At 39.4% G+C, this 25,334-nt stretch overlaps 1 protein-coding gene and 1 pseudogene across 1 annotated transcript in view; both read left to right on the forward strand.

Moving 5' to 3' along the window:
- LOC102821738 (chromosome unknown open reading frame, human C9orf85) overlaps window positions 1-4,669 on the forward strand; it is an 87,268-nt gene extending 82,599 nt beyond the window's left edge. The window contains 2 exon segments of the mRNA XM_006878355.1: window positions 3,574-3,687; window positions 4,516-4,669. Coding sequence (XP_006878417.1) covers window positions 3,574-3,687; window positions 4,516-4,669 — 268 coding nt within the window.
- Window positions 4,670-24,586: 19,917 nt separating this feature from the next.
- On the forward strand, window positions 24,587-25,334 carry LOC102822122 (annotated as a pseudogene).

Genomic DNA, 25,334 nt, shown 5'->3' on the forward strand with positions numbered 1-25,334 from the left:
GACTGATCTGGATATGTTCTTTTTGACAATGAATACAAAACCATTCCTCTTCAATTTGTCATTTCCGACATGATAACCATGTGGTTATCATATTCAAAATGGCCAATACAAGTCCATTTCTGCTAACTAATGCCTAAGATATCGATGTTTATGTGTTCCGCTTTTTCTTTTTTTCCATTTCATTTTTGACAACTTGCAGTTATCCCAGATTCATACTTCGTACATTCCATGTTCCAATTTTCAGTGGATGTTTACAGCTGTGTTTTCTTCATTTTGAGTTCTGTCCCATCAGCAAATGAAGGTCCCGTGGGCTTTTTCCCCATGGGCTTTACTCCATTCATATTATCATGGTCAACTGTGCTTTGAGGATGCAGCTCTTCCCCAGTCGCATTTTGAGTGCCTTCCAACATGAGGGGCTCGTTTTCCAGCGATATATCTGACAGTGTTTCTCTGCAATTCATAAGGTTTTCAGTGATTAAATATTCGGAAGTAGTTCGTCACACCTTCTTCCTAGTCTGTCTTCGTCTGGAAGCTCATCTGAAACCTGTCCACCATGGGTGACCCTGTTGGTATTTAAAATACTGGTGGCATAGCTTTCAGAATCACAGCAACTCACAAGCCACCACAGTACGACAAACTGACAGATGAGTGGTGGAATCACCAGTAGTAATAAATCAATTTGATAAACATCAATAATTACTAGTAGTGTTTAGTATATCTTGATTGTATATTTAATCAATTTCAGACTGAAGAAGTTGGTAGACTTATTTAATTTCATCATCATTGACTTTAGTGGCAGGTGTGTAAATTTGAGTAATAGTGGTATTAACTGATCTTTGTAGGCATATGAGTATTATCCTATTACAAACAACTGAAGTGCTCTTTTTGATGTTGGCTGAAATGACAGTCCTCTTTAATTTTTGTATCCTGCATAATAAAGCATATGATTGTCTAATTCAAAATGGCCAACACCACTCCATTCAGCTCACTAATGCCTGGAACATAGATGTTTATCAAATTGATTACTTCAAGTTTTCCTAGATTCATACTTTTCACATTCCATGTTCTAAATATTAATGGATATTTGCAGCTGTTTCTTCTCATTTTGAACCAGGTGCATTAGCAAATTAAGGCCCTGAAAGCTTGGCTCTGTCTACATTAGTAAGGTTGGTTCTATTTTGAAAAGTTAGCTCTTCCCCAGTCAGATTTTGAGTGCCTTCCAACCTGACGGGCTCATCTTCTGGCACTCTATCAGATAAAAGTGCAGTCAAGTCGATCGATTCCTACCCATAGCGACCCTGTAAAGGGTTTTCAAGGAGTAGCTGGTGAGCTTGAACTGCTGACCTTGCAGTTCAAACTAACTTTGCTGTCCAGCGCATTAACCCACAGCACCACACCAGGACACAGTACTTCACTGCTATTCATAAGGTTTCCAATAGCTACCTTTTTAGAAGTAGTGTGCCTCCCCTTCTTCATAATCTTCCTTTGTCTGGAAACTCCACTGAAACCTGTCCACCATGGCTGACTCTTGCTGGCATTTAAAATACTGGTGGCAAAGCTTCTAGCATCACAGCAAAATATAAGTCACCACAGTATGACAAACTGAGAGACTAGTGATGGCAGCCAAAAATAGACAGGGCTATAATGTGAACAGCAATCCTGGTGTTGTGCTGTGGGTTAATGCGCCAGACTGCAAGGTCAGTTTGAACTACAGAGCTGGTGGTCCAAGATCACCAGCTACTCCTCGGAAACCCCATACAAGGTCGCTGAGTCGGAACCAACTTGATGTCAGTTAACAACTATAACAATATAATGTAAACAAGGTCAGCAGTTCAAACCTATCAGTTGTTCCTCAGAAACCGCATACAGAATCACTATGAGTTGAAACTGACTTGATGGCATGTAATAATAACAAAATAATGTGAACGATAATAGAAGGGAGATACATTCATTAGACCAATAACAATAGGAGATCAAAAGGGTGGCATTTACTACTGGATAAAGCTCAGAAGGCAGAAAGGAATAGGAAAGAAGGATAAAAGGGAAAGGGAACACAGGGAGAAAGTCGGAAGAGTGCTGTTACATTGTAGAGATTGCAATCAATGTCAAGAATCAAAATATTTATTAATTTTGAAACAATTTGTTCTGTAAACTTTCAGGTTAAAGAATAGAAAATATATTAGGGGTAGAAATTGCATGTATGTGAATGTAAAGTTTTTCCTTACTGTGTATTTTATAATAGAAAACCTCCAGGAATGATTAAAAATGTACTGCTGTTCTCAGATGCTGTCGAGTTAGCTCAGAGTCACAGTGATCCTATTCACAAGAGAACGTAACACTGTCTGGCCTTATGTCATCGTTACAGTTGTTGTGTTTGAGCCCATTGTTGTTGCCACTATGTCATTCCACCTTGCTGGCAGGCCTTCCTCTTTATCATTGATCCTCCACTTTACCTCTTCAGGGACTGGCCCTTCTAAAATATGTCCAAAGAACAAGAGACCAAGTCTTGTTTTCTTCACTTCTAAGGAACATTCTTATCCAAGAAGCTGGGTTATATGAACAAACACGTGGCATCAGGATTGGAGGAAGACTCATTAACAACCAGCGATATGCAGATGATACAACATTGCTTGCTGAAAGTGATGAGGACCTAAAATATTTACTGATGAAGATCAAAGACCACAGCCTTTCGGTATGGATTACATCTCAGTGTAAAGAAAACAAAAATTCTCACCACTGGACCAATAAAAAACATTCTTATCAACGGAGACAAGATTGAAGTTGTCAAGGACCTCATTCTTCCTGGATCAGCTATCAACACTCACTGAAGCAGCAGTCAAGAGATCAAACCGCGTATTGCATTAGACAAATCAGCTGCACAAGACCTTTTTAAAGTGTTGAAGAGCAAAAAAGTCAGCTTGAGGACTAAGGTGTGCCTGACCCAAGTCATGATATTTTCAATAACCTCATATGCATACGAAAGCTGGACAGTAAATAAGAAAGACCATAGAAGAATTGATGCTTTTAAGTTATGGTGTTGGAGGAGAATATTGAAAGTGCCATGGGCTACCAAAAGAACCAACAGATCTGTGTTGGAAGAAGTGCAGCCAGAGTGCTCCTTGGAGGCCAGGATGGCCAAACTTCATCTCTCATACTTTGGACATATTGTCAGGAGGGACCAGTCGCTGGAGAAGGATATCATGTTTGGTAAGGTGGAGGGTCAGAGAAAAAGAGGAAGACCCTCAGACAGATGGATTGGCAAAGTGGCAGTATTAGTGGGCTCAAGCGTGGCAACAGTTGTGAGGTTGGCCCAGGACCTGGCAGTGTTTCGTTCTGCTGTGCATAAGGTCACGATTACACCTAACAACAATAGCAACAAGGAACATTATGGCTATGCTTCTTCCAACACAGATTGGTTTTGGAAGTCCATGGTCACATCAGTCTTCACTAACACTATAATTCAGATGCATTGATTCTGCTATAGTCTTCCTCATTCATTGTCCAACTTTCACATGCATATAAATCTTAAGTAATTAGTAAAAAATAATATTTGGTTTTATTTTTCTTTTTTAGTGTTAAATGTTTACAAAAGACAGTGAAGGATTCTTATCACATAATGTGCAGACCTTGTGCTTGTGAGCTTGAAGTTTGTGCTAAATGTGGAAAGAAAGAAGACATTGTTATTCCGTGAGTATTAACTGTTATGTTAATTTTTTTCTTTAGTATTTGACACATGAATTCCCTTTTATTGAAACCTTCAGTAGCAGCGTTTTAAGTTGCTGTATATCATGCTAAATTAGATTTTTTTGTTCCCCCTACCTGACAAGAAAGTCATTGTTGAATTTTTCTATCATTATAATAAAAATGAAATTTTGAGGAAAAAGGAATGCTTTTTATTTTAAGTAAAAATGAATAGTTGAGCTTTTAATCTCAATTTTTTCTAATGCTCATTATATCTGTTATTCAGTTTATTAGTCAGATATTTGGTCTGTGTCCATCCAGATATAGTAGAGAAGCAAATGTTTTTCTGTAGAAAGAGTGATCTTTATCTCTGAGGGTCACATTGATTCCCAGTGAACCTACTATCATTAAGTCGATTCTAATTCATAGTGACCTTATATAGGGTTTTTTCATCTGTAAATCTTTACAGCCACATCTTTCTCCCACAGAGCAGCTAGTGGGTTTAAACTGCTGACCTTGAGGTTAGCAGCCCAACACCCAAACCACAATGCTACTAGGGCTCCCTCAACACAGGAGGATTACTCTCTTTATATATATATATGTACAATTAAAAAATATATATCACATAGTTAATCTCCTTGAGCTTCCTTTTCTTGACAACAGTATTGTAATTGGTTGGATCTTGAATTAAAGTGAGTCTTCAAGAATCTCTTCCTGTACACTGATTTCATTAGGCTCCTGTTAATCGAGAGAGAGTTCTCAAGAGCTTCTTAAGATAAACTGTTAAATAATAAAAGCCTGAAAAATAATTAAAATTTTTTCTATCATCATTAGGTTTAATACAGAACCAGAAAAGACAGAAGATACTAAAAATAATCTAAGTTCCAACTGTAGAAGAAGCCGCATAAGAAATGAAGATGAAAGTGATGGTGACTTGGATTTTTATATTGATTTAGATGACACTGATGAAGACAATTAAATGAACTAACATAAGTACGTTAAATGTCAGTTTAAGAACATGAAGTTATGACTAACTTTTAACTTTGAAGATTTAAAAAAAAACAAACCCCCCAAAAACTAAAATTGTGAAACTTATAGCAAAATGTTGTTGTACATGTTGTTGTTAACATGTTTCGACTCATAGCAACCCTGTATAGGGTTTCCAAGGAGCGACTGGTGAATTTGAACTGCCAACCTTGCGGTTGAAACCGACCTTTCAGTCCAGTGCATTATCCTACAGCACCATGTCACAACTTATACATGGACCACATCAATTTTGTATCATAAAATTTGAGTGATGATAAAGCTTTCATCAGAGGTGTTTTTTTAATATATATAATAAAATTTTAAATAGCATATGCTAGAGTATTTGTCAAAGTGAGTACTGAGATATTATATTACAATACAGAGCAATTGTTTACAAGAGTTATTATCTATTATCAAGCTAAAAATGATTCACAATTGATGGTTACACCAAAACTACCTCATGTAAATATAAGAAGACAGTTTTATGTTGCTAGCTAAAAGAAATCCACCCTCAGTAATTACCTTTTGATCAATTGGTATCAAGTAAACAGTACACGTTGCAATAGTCCCTTTCTTACATTTCCTCTCTAAAGCAAAACCGAGTGTTTTTAATAATAGATAGTGAGTGTGTAGTAGGTTTTCTTTGGAAATAATTTTGCATACCATTCTAAATTTTACCTTCCTTTTTCTCTTGTGAAATATACATACAGGAAAAAATGTAAAAATGTACAAGTATAGTTTTAAAATATTTATAAGGAAACGTTAATACATCTGAGACCCAGATAAAGAAATTGTCCGCACCAGAAGCTACCCATGTGGCCTTTCCCCATCACAGGTTCATCCTATTTTCAGAGTTGAAACTATCCTGAACTTTTATCATAATTTTCCTTTATATTTTAGTTGTTGTTAAGTGCCATCGAGTTGGTTTCGGTTCATAGTGACCCTGTATAGGGTTTCCAAGGAGCAGCTGGTGAGTTTGGACTGTTGACCGTGTAGTTCACTGTCCAGTGCTGATCTTAACAGTGCCACACCTACACAACATAAATTAACTTTGTCTTCTTTTTTAACTTCTTTCCCATCTCTAATTTTGAACAATCTCAAGCTAACAGAAAAGCAGTGAAGATAGTACAGTGCACATTTATATGCCCTTACCCGAGATTCCCAAATGTTAACATTTCCATGTTTTCTTTATCTAGGTTGTCATTGTTGGTAGCTGGCCTCAAGTTGGCCCCCAACTTATGGAAACCTTAATTATAGAGCACAATTGCTTCATAGGGTTTTTCGGTGGCTGTTTCTGGAAGCAGATGGCCAAGACTCTTTTGTGGTGCCACAGGGTGGATTTAAACTGCCAACCTTTGGATTCGTTGGTGAGCACATTGTTTGCATCACTCTAGGACCTTTATCTCTCTCTAGATAATAAACAAACAAAAACAAAACAGTCACCATGGAATCAGTTTCAACTGATAACGACTCCATATGTTTCAGAGTAGAACCCTGCTCCAGAGAGTTTTCACAGACTGATCTTTCAAAAGATGATTGCCAAGCCTTGCTTCCGAGGTACTTCTGGGTAGATTCAAGTTGCCAATCTTTCAGTGAGCAACTGAGAACTTAACCACAGCACCCAGGGATTTCATGCATAGACATAGATATTCATATACATGGCTGAATCATTTGAAAGTAAGTGGCAGGCTTTTGTTCTGAACTTTATAACAGACATACTATTGTATACATGCCCTTCTGTGTATCTTTTTTTTTTCATCCTTATAAAATTTGTGTGGTTGATTTTCATTGTTGTGAGAAGAGCTGTAGGAGCTCTGGTAGCGTAGTGGTTACGACTCGGGCTGCTAACCTCAAGGTTGGCAGTTCAAAACTACCAGCTGTTCCGCAGGAGAACGATGAGGCTTTCTGCTTCCGTAAAGATTTGCAGCTTCGGAAACCCTGTGCAGGGTCACTATGAGTCGGAACTGACTCTATGGTACTTAACAACAACAACAACAAGAGCTGTAATTTGTTTATTTTATATTACTATATAATAGTTCAACAAAGTATTTTTTTCTTTCTAATATCAAGAGATATTTGAGACATCACTTTTCCAATTCTAAGAAATCCTGCCTGGAATGAGGATGTGTATATATTTCTCCTGGCACGCACATTAGTGTGTTTCTATTAGACAGAGCTCTAGGAGTAGTAGAGGGCACCGAGTAGCTGCATCTTAAGCCTCACTTTTTCCAGAGGCCCCTCCCTGCAGACAAGTTCTGGTTGCTCCGCATCCTTGACAACATGTAGTATCAGACGTGTACGTTTCTCCTAATTGGGTATTAGTGTAATCGTATCTCATTGTATTCTTAATTTACATTGCCCTGACTTCTAATAAGCTTATGCCCCTTTTTATATTTATAGACTATTTGGTTTTTGTGTTTGTTGACAATTAGGGAAATTTAGATATAGACTGAACAATAGATGCTATAAAGGAATCATGCTTGTTAACTGTTGTTTTAGAAACACATACTAAAGTATTTAAAGGGAAGGGGTAATGTCAATTTACTTCCTCATATTTTCACATGAAAAAGTATAGACCAGGATAATGTTTCAATAGTATCCAACACATAAAGTACCTAGGACTAAATCAACAAAAACACTCCAGTACTCTGGTGATAAAATGTAAAACTTTATTAAAGAAAACAGAAACAAACGGAAATGGGGAGAGGTACCAGGTTCAGTATAGTACTTCGAAGTCTCAACATTTTACGCTTACATTCAACAAAGTTTCCCTCCCATAGATTTATGTGGCTACGTTTTCATATATGAATTTATTTTCTAGGCTATGCAACTTTCGGTGTTAAAAGTATCAATTAAATTATAATCAGACCTAGATTTTTAAGTTCTTTCCTATCTGAATGAGTTGTCAGCCCTCAGAAAACTAGGAGAGAAATTTAACAAAGAGCATCACCTAGTGACATATACTAATAGCAGCATTTCGTGCTTTAGTGCTAAGAGAGGATGTTCTTTGTATTATTAAGCAGAGTTCATTTTTATATTGAGTTAATTTATATTTCTTTAGGACTTCTCCTTTTTAGTGTGAAAACTTTTTTTAAAATTTAATTGGAACTTAACATGTAGAAATGAGGCAAAGACTTTGTTTTGTCTTAATGTAATGGCTTAGTTTAATGTAGTGAATCAGTTTACCACGTCTTGATATTTGATAGAATGTCAAAACTGCATTATATATTCTGACATATCAAAGTGCTTTACTGCAGGAGTTTCAACCTGAGTGAATATAAAAGTCACCTAGAGAGCTTTAGAAATATTCAGATTTCTGGGACATTGTGCTTCATTAGTCTGGGATATAACCCAGGAGTTGACTTTTGTTTTAAACACAGGTGATTCTGATCAGCTGCATAAACACCGCTTGTTGCTTATAACCAAAAGCCATTCCTGTGATCACCCCCTTTTTTTTAAAATCAGAATAAAGTACCAATTTGCCATGTTCTCTCTTTGATTGCCTCTTGCAGTTAGGAATGGCTGTGTGAGGGATATCTGCTAGGCCATGCTGGGAAAGACTTCCCTCACTGACAAAAAGGAAAACACTTTTCTCTTGGCTCCTCCTGCTTGAATATGGCTGTGAGAAAACGTGATGTCTGGACCTTGCAGTTTGGATGGGGCCCCAGATGTGCTGCAGAGACCGTGATCCCAAGCCCTGAGGTTTTTCAGCTGCTGAACTAATGAACCCTGGGCCCACCCACCCCTAGAATTGTTGTGAGATAATTAAATGTATAATTGCATAAGCAATTAAATGATCAGAAATCTTGTTCCTTGCAATTCAATGCATTCCTAGCTGAAGCCTCAGTGAAGTTTAGACACCACTGTTCTATAGAACTTATTACGTGTTGTGGCACAAAGAGAAGAATTGATAAGATTTGAATATGATTAGTAATGAAGAGTTATGAATTTGGTAGTTCACGTACATTCTACAAAATAAGAGTTAAGGCATACATACACATACACCAGGATAAGTCCAAAAGTATTGCTACTAGGATTCCAGTTCATTCATACAGATGTTTATTCTAAACAAACAAGGTTTAAACATGCCTGTAATCAGCAGATGGCTGCAGACAGGTTCTTTCAGTAATACACTTGTCTTAGCCTCATTGGGGTGCCGTCCAAAAAAAAAAAATAATAAGGCCCAATCAAAACTGGCATTTGAGAAGATCTGCTAGACCAGTTAAATTCAAGGCAAGAGGTCAGCTCAGAAGGTTATGGAAACTGTTGCTTGTGGTTCCCGAGGAGTAATCTTGAGAGATTGTCTATGAGGTCACAGGACTTTTGTCTTAAAAGTCTTTAAGAAAATGGAAAGGTGCAATCCTGAGAAAAAAGCCAGGAAAGTTACACCAAGGAATTATTTTCCACCACGACAGCATATCTTCTTCCAGGGTAACAAAGGCTTTGAGATTTTTGTTGGGAAAGTTTACCCCATCTGTCCTATAGACCTGATTATGCCCTTTCAGAGTTTTTTTGTTGTTGTTCACCAAACTCAAAGAACATTTTAAAAGAATCCAATTTGAGTCCTTCAAGAAGATCAAAACTGTCATTTTGATGTGGTATAAATTGAAGAGCGCAGAATTCCTTGGGGAAGGGTTAGAGAGATGCAAACACCGCCTTCAGAAGTGTAGAGACCGAGGATATGTTGAGAAATATTAGCTTCACATTTTGATAATTTTTGTTTAATAAAGGTATCTATAATTTTACAACAGTACTTTATGACTTATCCTTGTGTGTGTGATCACATAGTTGTTGTTATGTGCTGTTGAGTTGGGGCGAACTAATAGCAGCCCTGCATAGGGTTTCCAAAGAGCAGATGGTGAGTTTGAACTGCCAGTTTTACAGTTCAAACCAACATTGCAGTCCAGTGCTTACTCGACAGCACCACACCAGGACCATGCAGAGCCATTTTAGTGCTCCTGTAGGTTCTGTTATATATATCTCCATTCATCTGTTCTTCCTATTACCCTCATAAATGGACTCGTAAGTGCCAGTGCGGGATTCAGATCCATGCTGTGTCGTTCCAGAATCTGCTTTTACTGTACAACTACAGGATCACATGCTAAAAGTATTTAGGAAGGTAGTAGAGAAAGTGAAGACTTGGAAGTCATGGGATGAAGCGATTATTTGGTGACCAAAAAGGCTTGGGATAATAATGGTGGTGATGGTGACTGTGTGCCCTCAAGTTGGATCCGACTCATAGTGACCCTGCCTAGGGTTTTCAAGACTAAATCTTTATGGGAACAGAAAGTCTCTTTCTCCCACAGAGCGGCTGGTGGATTTGAACTGCTGACCTCGCATTTAGCAGCCTGATACCTAACCCACTATGCTAGTATTTTAAACAAATAACAGTGAAGTACATGTGTGTTTCAGGCACTGTTAACATACTTGGAATATAGCAGTAAACAATGCAAATATCCCTACCTTTGGTCTCCTGGGTTTGAAGGCTAAGGACCTTAATCTCATGGAACAATTCACTTAACGTAATACAGTTCACAGAGTTCATGTTCTGTATTCTAGTGAGGTGAGTAGTGTCTGGAGTTTTTAAAGCTTGCGAGCAGCACATTGAGGGAATGAGTCACTGCATTTGGGAACGTCAAGGTCAATTAGGGGTAACAGTCTACAGAGACAATGTTCTACATCCTACTTGAGTAGATGATTATTGACAGGGGACTTAAAAGCTTGTGCGTACACATCTTAAGATGCCACTATTGGTCTCTCCCTGTCCAGAACAAAGAAGAGTGAAAAAAAAATCAAAGATTCACGGAAAGAAATTAGTTCAAAGGACTAATGAACTATGCAAATCACAGTTTCTACTACCCTGAGACCAGAACTACTACCAACCACTGCCTGGTTACCACTACCAACCACTCTCATTGGGATCATGGTACAAGGTCCTGGAGAGAGCGAGAGGAAAATGTGAAGAAAAAAAAAAAAAGACCAAACTTACTGGCCTGAAAAAGACTTGGAACCCCCAAGAGTATGGCCCTTAGACACCTTTTAGGCCTGGAACTGAACTCAACTTTGGCTCAACATTCAGCCAAACAATAGACCTATAAGGTGAACAACACCACCAGGAAGGAACACACTCCTTAGAACAATTGACCAGACAAGACCAAAAGGGTATTATTTGGCATAATTCTCAGAATTCAGGAACGGACAGGAAAGAAGGACGGATGGAAACAGCAAACACTGAGGAAGTGGGAATAGTGCTGCTACATTGTGGAGATTAAAATCAATGTTACAAAACAAAAATGTGTATGAATTGTTGAGTATAAAATTTGTTTGCTTTAAATTTACCCAAATCACAGTAAGTCTTGTTTTGTTGTTGGTTTTTTTTTTAAAAAAAAAAAAGCTTGCAAGCTGCCGTCTAAGATGCAACTGTTGGACTCTACTTGCCAGGAGCAAAAGAGAATGAAAGAAACCAAAGTCTCAGAGAAGACACTAGTTTACAGGACAAATGACTTAAAGGAGCCATGGCTGCGTCCACCCTGAGACCAGAACTAGATGGTGCTCACCTACCACTACTTACTGCTCTGATCGGGGCCACGATAGATGGACCCTGAGAAAACGGAAGGAACATCCTACAGAATTCTTTAAAAATCCAGACTTACAGGACAAGTTGAGACTACCAGATTCCCTGGGAGTATCACCCTAGATATTCTTTAAATCTTGAATTATAGTTATTGTCTGAGATAACCTTTTAGCAAAATAGTCAATTGGCACACAAAGGATATTACCTATGAGTATGGTATTCTGTTAAAATACCATCACAAAAGATCAATATCAGGGGCAGGGAAACTAGACTACTGGAAACAGAACAACTCCAAGAGAATGCTGACACATTATTTAAAATGGAACTAATGTCACTGAACAATTTGTGTAGACATTGTCATCTGGAAACTAAATTTTTTGAACAAATTGTGGTTTCGGTGAAAGTTTACAGAGCAAATTAAAGTTTCTGGATCAACCATTTATAATTAATGTCACATTTTGTTTTGCAATGTTCCTTCAGGTCCCCCAATATAACAGCACTTTCCCCACTTTCTTCTGGGGTCCCTACTTCCATTTGGCTACCCATCTTTTCTGCCACAGTCTGCCTTCTGACCTTTGTTTTTGAGTAAATGCTGCCCTTTTGGTTTCTTATGGTTGATTGTTCTGAGTACCATGTTCTTCATGGGTGGTGGTGTTCACTTTATAGGTTTGTCAATTGGTTGACTCAGTGGTGATCTCCTAGAGTGGGTTCAGTTCTAGGTTTGAATGGCATCTAAGGATTCTAGGCTCAGGGTTCCACTACTCTATCAGACCAGCACATCTGGTCTTTTTTATGATTCTGAATTTTGTTCTACATTTTTCTCCCACGCTGTCCATGACCTTCTACTGTGATCCCAGTCAGCAGTTGGTAGTGGTCACTGGGCACCACCTACTTGTTCCGATCTCAGGCTACTGGAGCCTAGGGTTTGTGTTCTTCATTAGTCCTTTGGACTGATTGTTCTTTTTAAAAAAAATTTTACTGTGAATTGAGTGATGGACTAATTGCCCTTGAGTCTTTGATCTTCATTCGTCTTCTGAATGGGATTTGCAGATTGTTTAATATTTCTTTCTTAATGATGCTGTTTGTATTCTCAAAACTTTTCCTGAGAAGTGATGTATTCAGAGGTTGCTCCATAATTTGATGTGTTGTTGTTGCTGTTAAGTGTCATTGAGTTGGTTCTGACTCACAACGACCCTGAATAGGGTTTCCGAGGAGCATCTGGTGAGTTTGAACCGCCAATAATGTGGTTCAAACCCACCTTACAGTTCAGCACATTAACCTGCAGTGCCACACCAGCACGCCTGTTGTTGTTAAGTGCTGTCGAGTTGATTCCGACCCATAGTGACCCTGTATAGGGTTTCCAAGGAGCAGCTGGTAAGCTGGAACCACCAACCTTGCAGTTTAAATGACTTTGCAGTCTGACACATTAGCCCACAGCGCCACACCAGCATGCCTAGGAGTGCTTAAAAATCTATGGGCATATGTAAGAGATATTCCTCTCCTCAGTGGGGAGGAAGGGGAAGATTGTGAAAGCACATTAGAAAAGGAAAACTGTAAGAGGAGTTCTCAGGCAAAGCATCTTAGAAAAGATTACATATGGACATTGAGGACCTGAAACTTGACCCCTTTAGAAAATACCTGTGTACTTTTTGAGACCCTTCATGTGTCTCCATTCCAGATGCCAGTCTACCACAATTTGAAGGCTACAGCCAGAGTTTATGTAATCTAATGCTGGAAACACTATTTAAGAAATGCCACAAGGAAGAGATGTGTTGTTGTTGTTGCTACTGCTGTTAAGTTTTGACTCTTAGCAACTTTATATAGGGTTTCTGAGGAGCAGCTGATGGGTTTGAACCTCCAACCTTGTGGTTAGCAGTACAGTGCTTGTTCTACAGCACCACACCAAGACTCCATGAAGATATATAATGCTCATATATTATTTTAAGTTGCCACTAAAGTGATTCTGACACATGGTGAGCCCATATATGCATAGCAGAACTGCTCTATAGGGTTTTTGTTTTTTTTAAAACTTATTGTCAATTGGTTTTGTAGAGCAGATCATCAGTATTACATCCAACAAATCATACACTTCGTTTCATCTCGGTTGTAATTCCCACAGTGTAACATTACTTGTACCTCTTCCTCCCTCTGGTTCTTGTTTTCATTGAATAGGAACCTAAATCAAACACAATAAAATATTACTTAAAAAAGAAAAATCCCACTCTTGCAGAGTAAACTTTCAGTGGGTAGAGACAGATAATAAGCAATAAATGTAATCAAATCATATAATATGTTAGAAAGTGGTAAGTGCTATGGAAAACATAAGGCATGGTGGTGGCTGGAAGTCTTAGGGTGAGGTGGTGAGGTGAGGGTGCACAATAAATTGGATGTGAGTGTCAGTAAGCCAGCCAGGTAGGCCTCATTGTAAAAGTGACGTTGGAGCAGACCGGAAAGGGCAGAGAGAAGCATGTTGGAGTAAGTTCAGATCAGTGGAAATAGCCACTGAAAGGTCAATAAAGCAAGACTGCCCCTCACATAGTCTCAGAACAGGAGGATGTGAGATCAGAGAAGTGATGGAAGCCCAGATCATGTGAACCCACTTTGACATTTTCCTCCCCGTGCCCCGTCTTTGGTTTCATTCATTTGACTGTGATTTAGGTGTGAATTTCTTATTCATGCTGCTTGAGGTTTGCTGCATTCCTTCAATCTGTTGGTGCCTTTTAAACATATTTGGAAAATAATTGACTGCCATTTCTTCAAATATTGTTTTCCTATTCTTTCCTTCTGAAACTCCAGTTACACATACAAGGGAGCTTTAGAAAGTTCATGGGAAAATCCCATTATCTTTTCATTCCATTTTTTTCCATGAACTTTTTGAAGTCCCTTGTACTGTTATTTATTTTTTCTGATCCCCATGACTTTCTTATTCTCTGTTCCCTTCTTTCCTGATTCATTTCTCTCTCTCTGTGGTTCAGCTTGTTTATTGTCTACTGGCCTGTCTCTATTCATTCATCCTGTCTTCTAGATAATTCATGTGTCGAATCTGCTGTTAAATCCATCTCACACATTCTTAATTTCATGTATTACATTTTGTAGTTCTAAAATGCCCATTTTATTCTTTTTTTTAATAGATTATATCTACTCAGATAGTCCATCTCTTCATTATGTATGATACATGTATATAAGCTATGGATTATCTTTCTCTAAAAGTTAATTACCACAGATCACTTTATCCTCTTGAGACTTGGGCTAGGCTTTGTTAGGCCGGGTACATTTCAGTTTCACCCTTATTCCTGGGGTATGTGCTAGGATGATGTCTTTGTTGCTAAACATTTTCCCCCGGGTCTTAATGACGATGTGCATACCGGGGTATCACCACTCTGGTTGAGCCGAGACCCCAACATCAGCCCAGCATAGTGTGACTTCCGAAGTCACTGCCTCATCCTCCACCTTTGGCAACTGGTCTCTCCTGGGACTGTGTGAGTCTTGCCTTAAAACTGGAACAGTTTAGGAGTCAGCTAAGGACTCAAAGAGATTCTTCTTTGCAGCTCTTACACCTTGTTGCTGTTAAGTGCCATGGAGTCAGTTCTGACTCATAACAATCCTGGAAAGGGTTTCCAAGGAGTGGTTGTTGAGTTTGAACCACCGACCTTGTGTTTAGCAGTCCAGTACTTAACCTACAGTGCCACACCAGGAGTCTTCTTAGTAACTCCAAACCCTCCACTCTGTTTTCTCCACCCAGCAAGACTGCCACTCTCTGCTGGGCTTTATTTCCCCATGCCTGGGCTTGGAAAATGCCCTCAGGTCAGATCCAGGTGGAGAGTGGGGTTCCTTCATGTGCATTCCTTCTTTGTAGATTTATAGGCCTACGTGTGTGCTGTTCATTGCCTGCACACTGTGTATGACACACTCACATTTATGGTTATTTACGATAAGACACATCAAACAGCAGCTACTCCCTGATGACATTTGATGTCATGAGTCTAGATGTGATCACCAGGAAGATGACTAAAGAGAGAAGAGGAAATATTTAGTGTTGCCCAACATAGAAGTCAGTGTGAGAAGAGTAAAAACAGCAAAGCAGACTAAGGAGTGACCAGAGAAATAACAGGAAGACCAAGGAAGGATGACCTGAAGGCCAGTGTCATGTGGATTGAACACTGAGTATATTCTGGTACTGCCCTAAGCCAAGCTGTTTGCATGATAGGCTCATTGAATGCACACTTCAGCCCTGTATGGTGGCAACTGTCCTTACCCATATTGGCAGAAGAGTTACTGGGGCGGGAAGCATGTGGTTCTACATGCTTGAGTTACTGTGGCTAAGCATAGTATGTGAGGTTGCTGCTTGTATGACTTAATTATTTTCTGTGCCACCATTCCAGGGCTCTGCTGACAATTCAATTCCTCTACCACTCATTCATATTATTTTCTATCATTTCACACAACTTGAAGCTGTCTTTTCCCTTTTTCTGAAGAATCCTGATTCCTAGGCATCATTCAAGAGTGCTATAGGTTTCTAGTACCACGAAGGCACCTAAATGCAAATCGCTTTTTCATACTACTCTTATGATTGTTGATTTCCATATGTGAAATATAACACCTACAATCTTTCTAATTGATGTCACTTTATAGTGAGACCTACTTACACAATGGAAAGAATACAGGTGTTTATTCGAGATATCTCTAGTAATTGGACTACTAAATTTTAATTTGTAATTATAAATTATAGTGATTATCTCCTGGTATAGTATACAGGATCCCTATGGGTCGGGATCTACTTGACAGCACTTAAGAATAACAACAACATAGTATTAAATATTTGGGGAAGAAAAAGAAAGTTTTTATATATATATATATCATGTAAGGTAAACTACAGTCCTGCTGTTGCACTGTATGATAAACACTGGACTACTAATCGCAAGGTCTGCAGTTCAAACCCTTAGAAGCCCTGGCAATCCTATAGAGAGTTGCTATGAGTAAGAACTGACTCAACGGCGCCCCACAGCAACAAGGTAAACAGTAGCAGTCTGAGTAAAATTTGTTCTCCATTCTGACCATTATTAAGAATTAAAACAGTCATTCAGAAGATATCACCACACAGAGTTATACATGTGATTGTATCTTTTATTTCTATATTAGAAAGTGTTAAATTATCTTCAGATTGTGTTTCAAAGGGTATAAACTGCATTGGTGGTGGTGGTTATGTGCTGTGGAGTCGGTTCCGATTCATAGAAACCCTGCACAGGGTTTCCAAGGCTGTAAATCTTTACGGGAGCAGAAAGCCTCATCTTTCTCCCATAGAACCACTGGTAGTTTTGAACTACTGACCCTGAGGTTAGCAGCCCGATTCATAACCACTATACTACCAGAGCTCCTTATAGTCTGCATTAGTTTAGGATGTATTGTTGTGGTTAAGTGCTGTTGAGTCAATTCCGACTCAAAGCTACCTTGTATAGGATTTTCAAGGAGTGACTGGTGAGTTTGTACTGCCGAACTTGTGGTTCAAACTGATCTTGCTGTCCAGTGCTTATCCTACAGCGCCACACCCCTTACCTGCCTACCTATATAACATACATAGCAACTGGCACATAGTGTTCCATTCATGGTGTTTTTAAATACTATATTTGGTGTAGACATTTTCTTTCAAACTACCTTAAGACTTTGCAGGTGGGAAGGAAGTCTACGGACAAACTGGAAACTCTTGGTTGGGCAAAAGCAAGATACCTTGAGAACAGAATTCCATATGCCACTGGAATGGAAGAATCATGCCTCTCTCATGAAAGCATTTATACAATAATTAGTTAGACTTGCTAATAGATACTTTAATACTTGTGAAGTGAAGACCTTTTAGAAACAGTGTTCACAAATGTGTGAGTGCAATGACAAGCTTTATAAAAATATAGTAACAGCTTTGCAAGTTGACCTTCATTTCTTTGTTAAAACTGAACACCATATTGATAGCAGTAATATCACTCAGAATGCTTTTGAGAAGGCTTAGTAAGTCAAATTATCAAAATTTATTTGAAAATTACATCATGAATTAAAAATGTGTGAACTATCAAAGTAGATTTCATTACTCAGAACTGTATAGGTTTGCACATTGAAATTGCAAATAAAAATTTCTAAGTGACTATTGCTTTTTCTATTCAACTTTCTGCTTTTATCCAACTTTCCAATCTAGTCATGAATTTATATTGTGACACCTCCTTCAATCTGTAGAGTTCTGTATTTTACCATTATGAAGAAAAGCCAGGGTTCCTTAGGGAACAATGTGGATAAAAGCACCTAAATGACTGATAGGAAATGGATTGGCCCTGGGGAAATTGGCCAGGACCTGCTGAGGTTAGAGAAGATGTGCTACTGCTGGACAAAACTGACGTCCCTCAGCAGAGGATATTACAGAACATCCGCAAAGTCAGGAAACACAACAGTAAACCATAAGGTATTTGTACTTTCAAATGAAGCATTCTAACTTTAAATAGGCCCAATATACATATATATATATATAATTAATATGCTACAAAGCATCCAAAAATATGGAAATGCAGGGAGATTAGTTATACTTCACCCAAAATGTTTTGGACATCCTGTTTGGGAGTGTAACTATAAACAGTTGCACTTGACTTTAAAACATGGTTCTCCTGTGTTTCTTGCCTCTTCTGTGACACTTGTGGCTGCCAGCTGACACAGAGCAGGTGCAGTGTGAGTGGCCATCAGTAGACAGGGACGAAAACAAGACTTATAGAAACAAATGTTTCTTATAAATAGTTGGGAAACCATTTTTGGAATCCACTCCTTGGCAATGGGAATGGTACATTTCAGATCCTGTTAAAGTGATTGATTTATGTGTGGGAAGTCCACCACTGTAGTGCGGGAAATTCTTAATGATGCTATTCCACTGTCTGTAAAGCTGAGAGGATATCCTACAGAAATTGAAAATCCCAAAGGAAGGAAGCGACAGTAGGGAACAGGCTGTTTGTGGAGGGTCCACTGTCAGTGTTGTGCAATGTCCGTGTAGTGACAGAACCCCTTAGGCCTGGACGGGATGCGAGGGGACATATTAGAAACAAAACAATGCCATTATGTTTGGACAAGCATCCAACCAGTTAACGTTTTGTATTTCTCCAGCCAAACAACTTCCTCTTTTGGGGAGGGAGACATTGATATGATTCACTTGTTAAGTACATTTTGCCTACACATGAAACATGCCTATAGTCCAAAAGTCAAGTCATGTTCTTCCCTATCGTAAACACCATAACCACCATGGAGTTGACCTTAAAGCAGGACTTACACCTTTTGTGTGTGTGTAATACTGCATGGTTGTGGCTGTTGTTAAGTGCCTTTGAGTTGGTTCTGAGGAGAGCATGATGGATTTGAGGAGCCGACCTCATGTTTAACAGCCCAGTGCTTATTCAACAGTGCCACACCAGGAGCTGAAAAGCTTTAGAGGAAACTTCCCTGCACCTGAGCAACCTCAATATTATGCAAGGAACCCCTGATAATGTCCTCAGCATTGGCAATAGACAAAGTGATATGACTTGCATGTATATGTATAGGCTATTTTTATATACAGAAGAGGTGATTTACTGAAGGCAAATTCAGGTACAATTATTACTGAGTTCAAAGTATTTGAAATTATGTTTTCTTTGACTTATACTATAGGTTCACCAGCCACTCCTTGGAAACCCTATACAAGGTCACTATGAGTTGGAACCAACTCAATGGCACTTAACAACAACAACAACATAGGTTCAGTTACTATATGGAGGCTCTTTTGCTGTTAAAAGGGAATACCCACCCTGGGAATGGTTGGGAACCACTGATAAAAGTATTGAATCTCACTGTGCCATAAATTCTGTAAAAGCATGTTCTACAATTTAGTGATAATTCCATCTCTGTATTTTTAAATGCTTTATTGAGACTGCATGTCCTCTTTTATATTCTGTTAATCATTTCATTATTTCTCTTAGGCAGACACTAAGCATGAAAATGCAGAGATATATGTGACCAAAATAAGGACTTAACAAATGCTGAAGTAGCAAGACTAAGTCCTAGGCATATTCTCAAGTACAGCCTATATCTGGCATTTCAAGAAAGTTCCACTCTTTACTCAAATTTAAGTTATTAGCTCAGAATCTTTTCTTCTTAAATGTTGTGCTTCTGTGTAGTTTACAAGTTACAAAATGTTCCTTAATTGACAAGCTATTTTGGCTACTAGGAGTTCTGGTAGCAAAGTGGTTAGGAATCAGGCTGCAGTTCGAAACTACCAGCTGTTCCGCGGGAAAAAGATGAGGCGTTCTGCTCCCATAAAGAATTACAGCCTTGGAAACCCTATGCAGGGTCGCTATGAGTCAAAACCGACTTTCCGGCACATAACAACAACAACAACAACAACAACATGCCTACCCTGGAATCCTGGTGTGGTGCTATGGGTTAATGCATTGGACTGCAAAGCCGTTTGAACTGCAAGGTCGGTGGTGCAAGCTTACCAGCGGCTCCTTGGAAACCCTACACAAGGTAGCTATGGGTTGGAACCTACTCAACGGCACTTAACAACAACAACAACAACATACCTACCCTGGAATCCTGGTGTGGTGCTATAGGATATGCACTTGACCATAAGTTTGGTTTAAACTTCAAGGTCAGTTTTTCAAACTCATCAGCTGCCTCCTCGGAAACCCCATACAGGGTCACTATAAGTTAGAACCTACACAATGACACCTAACAACAACAACAATATTGTGGGAAATTTTTAATATCTTTTAATTCCACTTTTCCACAAATTTTTGAAGCATCCTTGTCAATCTTTTTTTCTATTTAATATATATTTTAAGTCACAATAAGAAAGTGACTGGTTGGAAGCATAATAACCCCTCTGGTAGGGATGGAAATTGGAGTGCTGAAGCTGGTAAATGACCCAATGTCCCGTCCCCCAGCTACATGCTGCATCGTTTATGACTCTTAATAGAGCACCCATTGTGTCTGTGTGTGTTTTGTTTGAGTAGATTTTTAGAACTGGATGAAATGTAGACAGCATGTAGTTCAGCACGTTGCCGTAGTAGATATATTAGTATGAAATTTTAAGCCAAGGTCTTGCTTTCTTCTTTTTGTTTTCATTTGTAGTGGGTATATTGTGATTGTGTCCAAAATGACTCTGAGAATATGAAGACTTGGCTGTTGTTATCTTCAAGTAAAAGTGGGGTAGTAGAAACTGAACTTTATAATAGCTTGAAGAAAGCTCCAGATTATAGCCTGTCATCTGTTAGCAGCCAGTGAATGTAGCCAGATGGGAGAATCTAATGTGTCTCTCCTATGATTATGCTGAAATGTTCAGATTATACCTCCGTGTTGGGCTGCTAACCTCAAGGACAGCAGTTCGAATCTACCAACTGCTCTGTGGGATAAAAGATGGGTCTCTCTACTCCCGTACAGATTTAGTGTCTGGGAAGCCCATTTTTATGAGTTGGCACACCAGTGTCCTAACTCCCAAAGTGGCTATCTCTTCTTGCTCTGTTCCCTCCTGCCAATCGCCCCTCCTCTTTGTCCTTTTATTAAGAAGAAAGTAATTTCAGATGTCTGCTGAAGATCTTCCCCTACCAAACCAAATCCTAGGACTTAGGGGAAACATATCCATGATCTCAAAATAGCATGAACAGGACAGAAGTCTGCTACAGGGGATTACTTACCTAACTTTATCCATTCTAGACCTCAGAGTGTGACTAATAATCACATAGGGTTCATCTTAGTAATTTATACACACACAAACACACCACTCCTCACGTAAACATAATTGGAAGGGGTAGAGAGGGGGATGAATCAACCAAGAACTTCATAAATGAACAGAAGAATAACTGGGCCCACTTTCAAGAATGAAAACTATATACAATGAGAAATAAAAGCTAAAATGTAGATTCTGAAGAACTCTGGTTCTTCCTGATAATGGTGATATAACTGTTGATTTGTTGTTGTTAAATGCCTTCGAGTCAGTTCTAACTCATAGCGACCCTGTACAGGTTTTCCAAGGCTTTTAAATCTTTGCAGGAGCATAAAGTCTCATCTTTCTCCTGCAGAGCAGCTGGTGGGCTCGAATTGTGGACCTTGTGGTTCATACTCACTCCAGTGCTTATCATATGGATCCAGGTGCAGGAAAATGGTTATGATCTCTTCTATATCCTCTTCTTGTATATTTGTTTCTTCAGGTTGAGTTTGTCCAGCACTTCTGAACCAGTTGCTCTTTGCTCCTTATTAGAGAGACCTAAGTCTTTGCTTCTGTCCTTATTAAGATGAGTCTGCATCTGTTGTTTTCTCTAGAAAATATTTCCGATATTCATGAATGCTCTACACCTACAGCCTATGGCTAATGCAATTTCTTGTGTCTTTTCTCTATTCTCATTTGTTGTTAAGTGCTGTTGACCCATAGCGACACTGTATAGGGTTTCCAAGGAGCAGCAGATGAGCTTGAGCTGCCGACCTTGTGGTTCAAACCAAACTTGTAGTCTAGTACTTCAACCTACAGTGCCATACCAGGACTATTCCCATTTACTGGGGGTCAAGTCCATTTTTGCGTGCCCCCTGAACTGAAATTATTTTCTGCACAGCTCAAAAGTGTGAACACTATGAAAATCACTTTAAACATCCCTCTCTGAGGTATCAGTTAATAGGCATTGATGGTTGTGATAATTAAGGTTTTGTGTCACTTTGACCTGGATTCTCAGTGTTTTAACAGTTAAGTTGGAGTTGTCACTCTTATGATGCAATCTAATGCATTCACCCCATGATGTGATCTGATGTGATCAGCTCTGATCTGATGTAATTATCCTCTGTGTTACAAATCCTCACTTCTGTGCTGTAATGAGGCCAGGTACAGGATGAGGTTGTATTTTGAGTCAATCTCTTTTGAGATATAACAGAAAAGAGAAATGAATAGGGCTCAAAGGAACCTACTACCACTAAGACAGACATGCCAGAAGTGAAGTATGTCCTTTAAACCTGGGGTCCCTACACTATGAAGCTCCTTTGTCCTAGCCTCCTAAACTGTGAGAGAAGAAACGTCTCGTATTAAAGCCATCCACTTGTGGTATTTATATTTTAGCAACACTAGGTAACTAAGACAATGACTAGTGAATAAATAAATGTCCAATAGGATACTGGATTGTGGATCCCAGACCAAGTTGTACATTTGAATCATCTGTGACATGTGTTCAAAATCCAGATTCTTAGGTCCTGTAAATAAAGCTCTTTGTGGAGCTACTAAGGTAATGGTTCTGTAGTCCAAGGTCCAAGCTGCCAGGGCATTGTGCCATTACAACATACTTAGCAAAGCTAGGGGAATGGGCTGACACCCAGCCTGACAACTGTGGATTCTTAGCCCTCAGATGGGCCACAGCTGGTGGAAACAAACCAGCCATCTTTGGAAAACTTCTACTGTGAGGGCAAATGTGTGTGAAATTTAGGAACTATAGGTAAATATGGACTCTTGGTGTAGCCCTGTAGGATAAGCATAGGACTAGTGGTTATGAATCAGGCTGTGAACCTTAAGGTCAGCAGTTTGAAACTGCCAGCTGTTCTGTGGAAGAAAGATGAAGCTTTCTGCTCCCGTAAAGATTTACAGCCTTGGATACCCTGTATAGGGTCACTATGGGTTGGAACCTCCAAAGCACATAATCACCACCACCACCACTAATGTCAAAGTCAGGAGTTCAAAACCATGAATCCCTCCTTGGAAACCCTACATGGACTCACCATGAGTCGGAACCGACTCAGTGAAGTTTAATAACAACAGGATAGGTAATTATGTCAAGGAGGGACAGATTACCAAATAATCAAGATAAGCATGTATTTTTTGTGCTTACTTACTATAGTGAGCACTTTCACATGCTTTTTCACATCAAAGTACCTTGCTTACTGGGTATTCCTCCCTGTCAGGGATTGTAAATGTGAAAACAGGCTTTGATTCTGTAGAAAGGTGCTGTGGGCTTGGGAGAGAGACAGATACCATCCATAATCTTTGCTGTGGTGAAAATCTGTGAATGTGTTCACTACAGATTAGAATCTAAACGCAAGAAAGTTTACCTTGCTTATTGGGTGATCTGGCACTGTAAGCAAGACAAATGAAATTTTCTGAGAGAAATTTGGAAGAACAGATAAAATATTGGCTCAGGTGTCTACTGACTGAGCTACTTGTGGCCCTGTGGCCCAGGGGGTTTGGAGCAGCTCAGCCTTTAGGAAGGACTGAGAGGGGTGCTTCAGGGCATTTGCTTTCCTGGTCAGTGGCTAGAGTTCAGAAAGGAATCCCAGAATCTTCATTTCCCTGCCCTCTTGTTCTCCTTTTCAAATTCTGGTTCTAATGGACATGTTCTGCTTTCGCTTCCTCTGGGTGTTTACTTTTTTGGAAATAGGTTTATGGAAAAGAGTTACACCCCACTGCCCATTCAAACATCTCACTGTTTTCTTGTATTTTCATGGGGTAGGGGAGCAGGAGAGGTAGTCTCACTTGACATATTTCAGATAACCTGATGTGGTGTTGCTATAAGATAAGCACTGGACTCTAACTGCAAGGTCGACAGTTCAAACCCACCACCCGTTCCTTGGAAACCCTGTACAGGGTCACTATGAGTCAGAACTGACTTGTCAGCATTTAACAACAACAGAAACAAAATTAATGATATCCAATTTTAATTTCTATCAATTGGTAGGGAAAGTGACTGTGAAGTCTCTGTTCTAATTACAACTTTGGAACTAATTGGCTTCATGACTCCTGCAAGTTAGCCAGACTATCTGAACCTCAGTTTCTCCTTGTTGGTGTACAACGATGTCTGAACTAACAGCATCAGCCTCACCTGGGACCTTGTTTCAAATTCAAATTATCTGGCTCCACCAGAGACCTGAAACAAACCCGGATTGAGTCCAGCAATCTGTTTTAACAAGTCTTTGATGCAGTTGTGGCTCTCACAAAAGCTTGAGAACCACCAGCCTAGATTAGTAGATATTGGTTCAAATTATACATTAGAATCACCTGGACAGAGCCCCACCTACCAAAGATTCTAACTTAATTGGTCTGGGATGGGAATGGTGCATTATTAAGTCTTGTATTACATCCTGATGGTTCTAATGAATATCTAGGGTAAATAACCATGTGTCTACATGATGTTTGAAGTCTTTTACAACTAAAGGCCAGTGTTTCCAAGTTGTAAATGTATACATTATCTTAAGTCACTAGGTGTTACTATAATAAAAAAGGAAAGCATTTAAAAAACTGATTCTGCAATTTTTTGTGACGCTGAGGAGGCCGTTGGCTACTTTGCCATGAAGCTGAACATCTACTTCCCAGCCACTGGCTGCCAAAAACTCATTGAAGTGGACCATGAATGCAAGATTAGTACCTTTTATGAGAAACAAAATGGCCACAGAAGTTGCTGCTGACTCACTGGGTGAAGAGTGGAAGGGTTATGTTGTCCGCATCAGTGGTGGGAACGACAAGCAAGGTTTTTCCATGAAGCAGGACGTCTTGACCCATGGTCGTGTATGCCTGCTTCTGAGTAAGGGGCATTCCTGTTATAGACCAAGGAGAACTGGAGAGAGAAAGCGCAGATCTGTCCAGACTTGCATTGTGGATGCCAACTTGAGCCTTCTCAACTTGGTTATTGTAAAAAAAGGAGAGAAAGATATCCCAGGACTGACAGATACAACTGTGCCTCGTCAGCTGGCGTCCAAGAGAGCTAGCAGAATCCGCAAACTTTTCAGTCTCCCTAAAGAAGATGATGTCCGCCAGTATGCTGTGAGAAAGCCACTGAACAAAGAAGGCAAGAAACCCAGGACAAAAGCGCCCAAGAGTCAGCATCTTGTTACTCCACGTGTCCTGCAACACAAACGTCGGCATATTGCTCTAAAGAAACAACGCACTAAGAAAAATGAGGAGGCTGCAGAATATGCCAAGCTTTTGGCCAAGAGGATGAAGGAGGCCAAAGAAAAATGTCAGGAACAGATTGCCAAGAGATGGAGGCTGTCCTCACTGAGAGCTTAGACTTCCAAGTTGGAATCCAGTCAAAAATAA

The sequence above is a fragment of the Chrysochloris asiatica genome, unplaced genomic scaffold (genome assembly GCF_000296735.1).
Source record: "Chrysochloris asiatica unplaced genomic scaffold, ChrAsi1.0 scaffold00014, whole genome shotgun sequence".
Lineage (NCBI taxonomy): Eukaryota > Metazoa > Chordata > Mammalia > Afrosoricida > Chrysochloridae > Chrysochloris > Chrysochloris asiatica.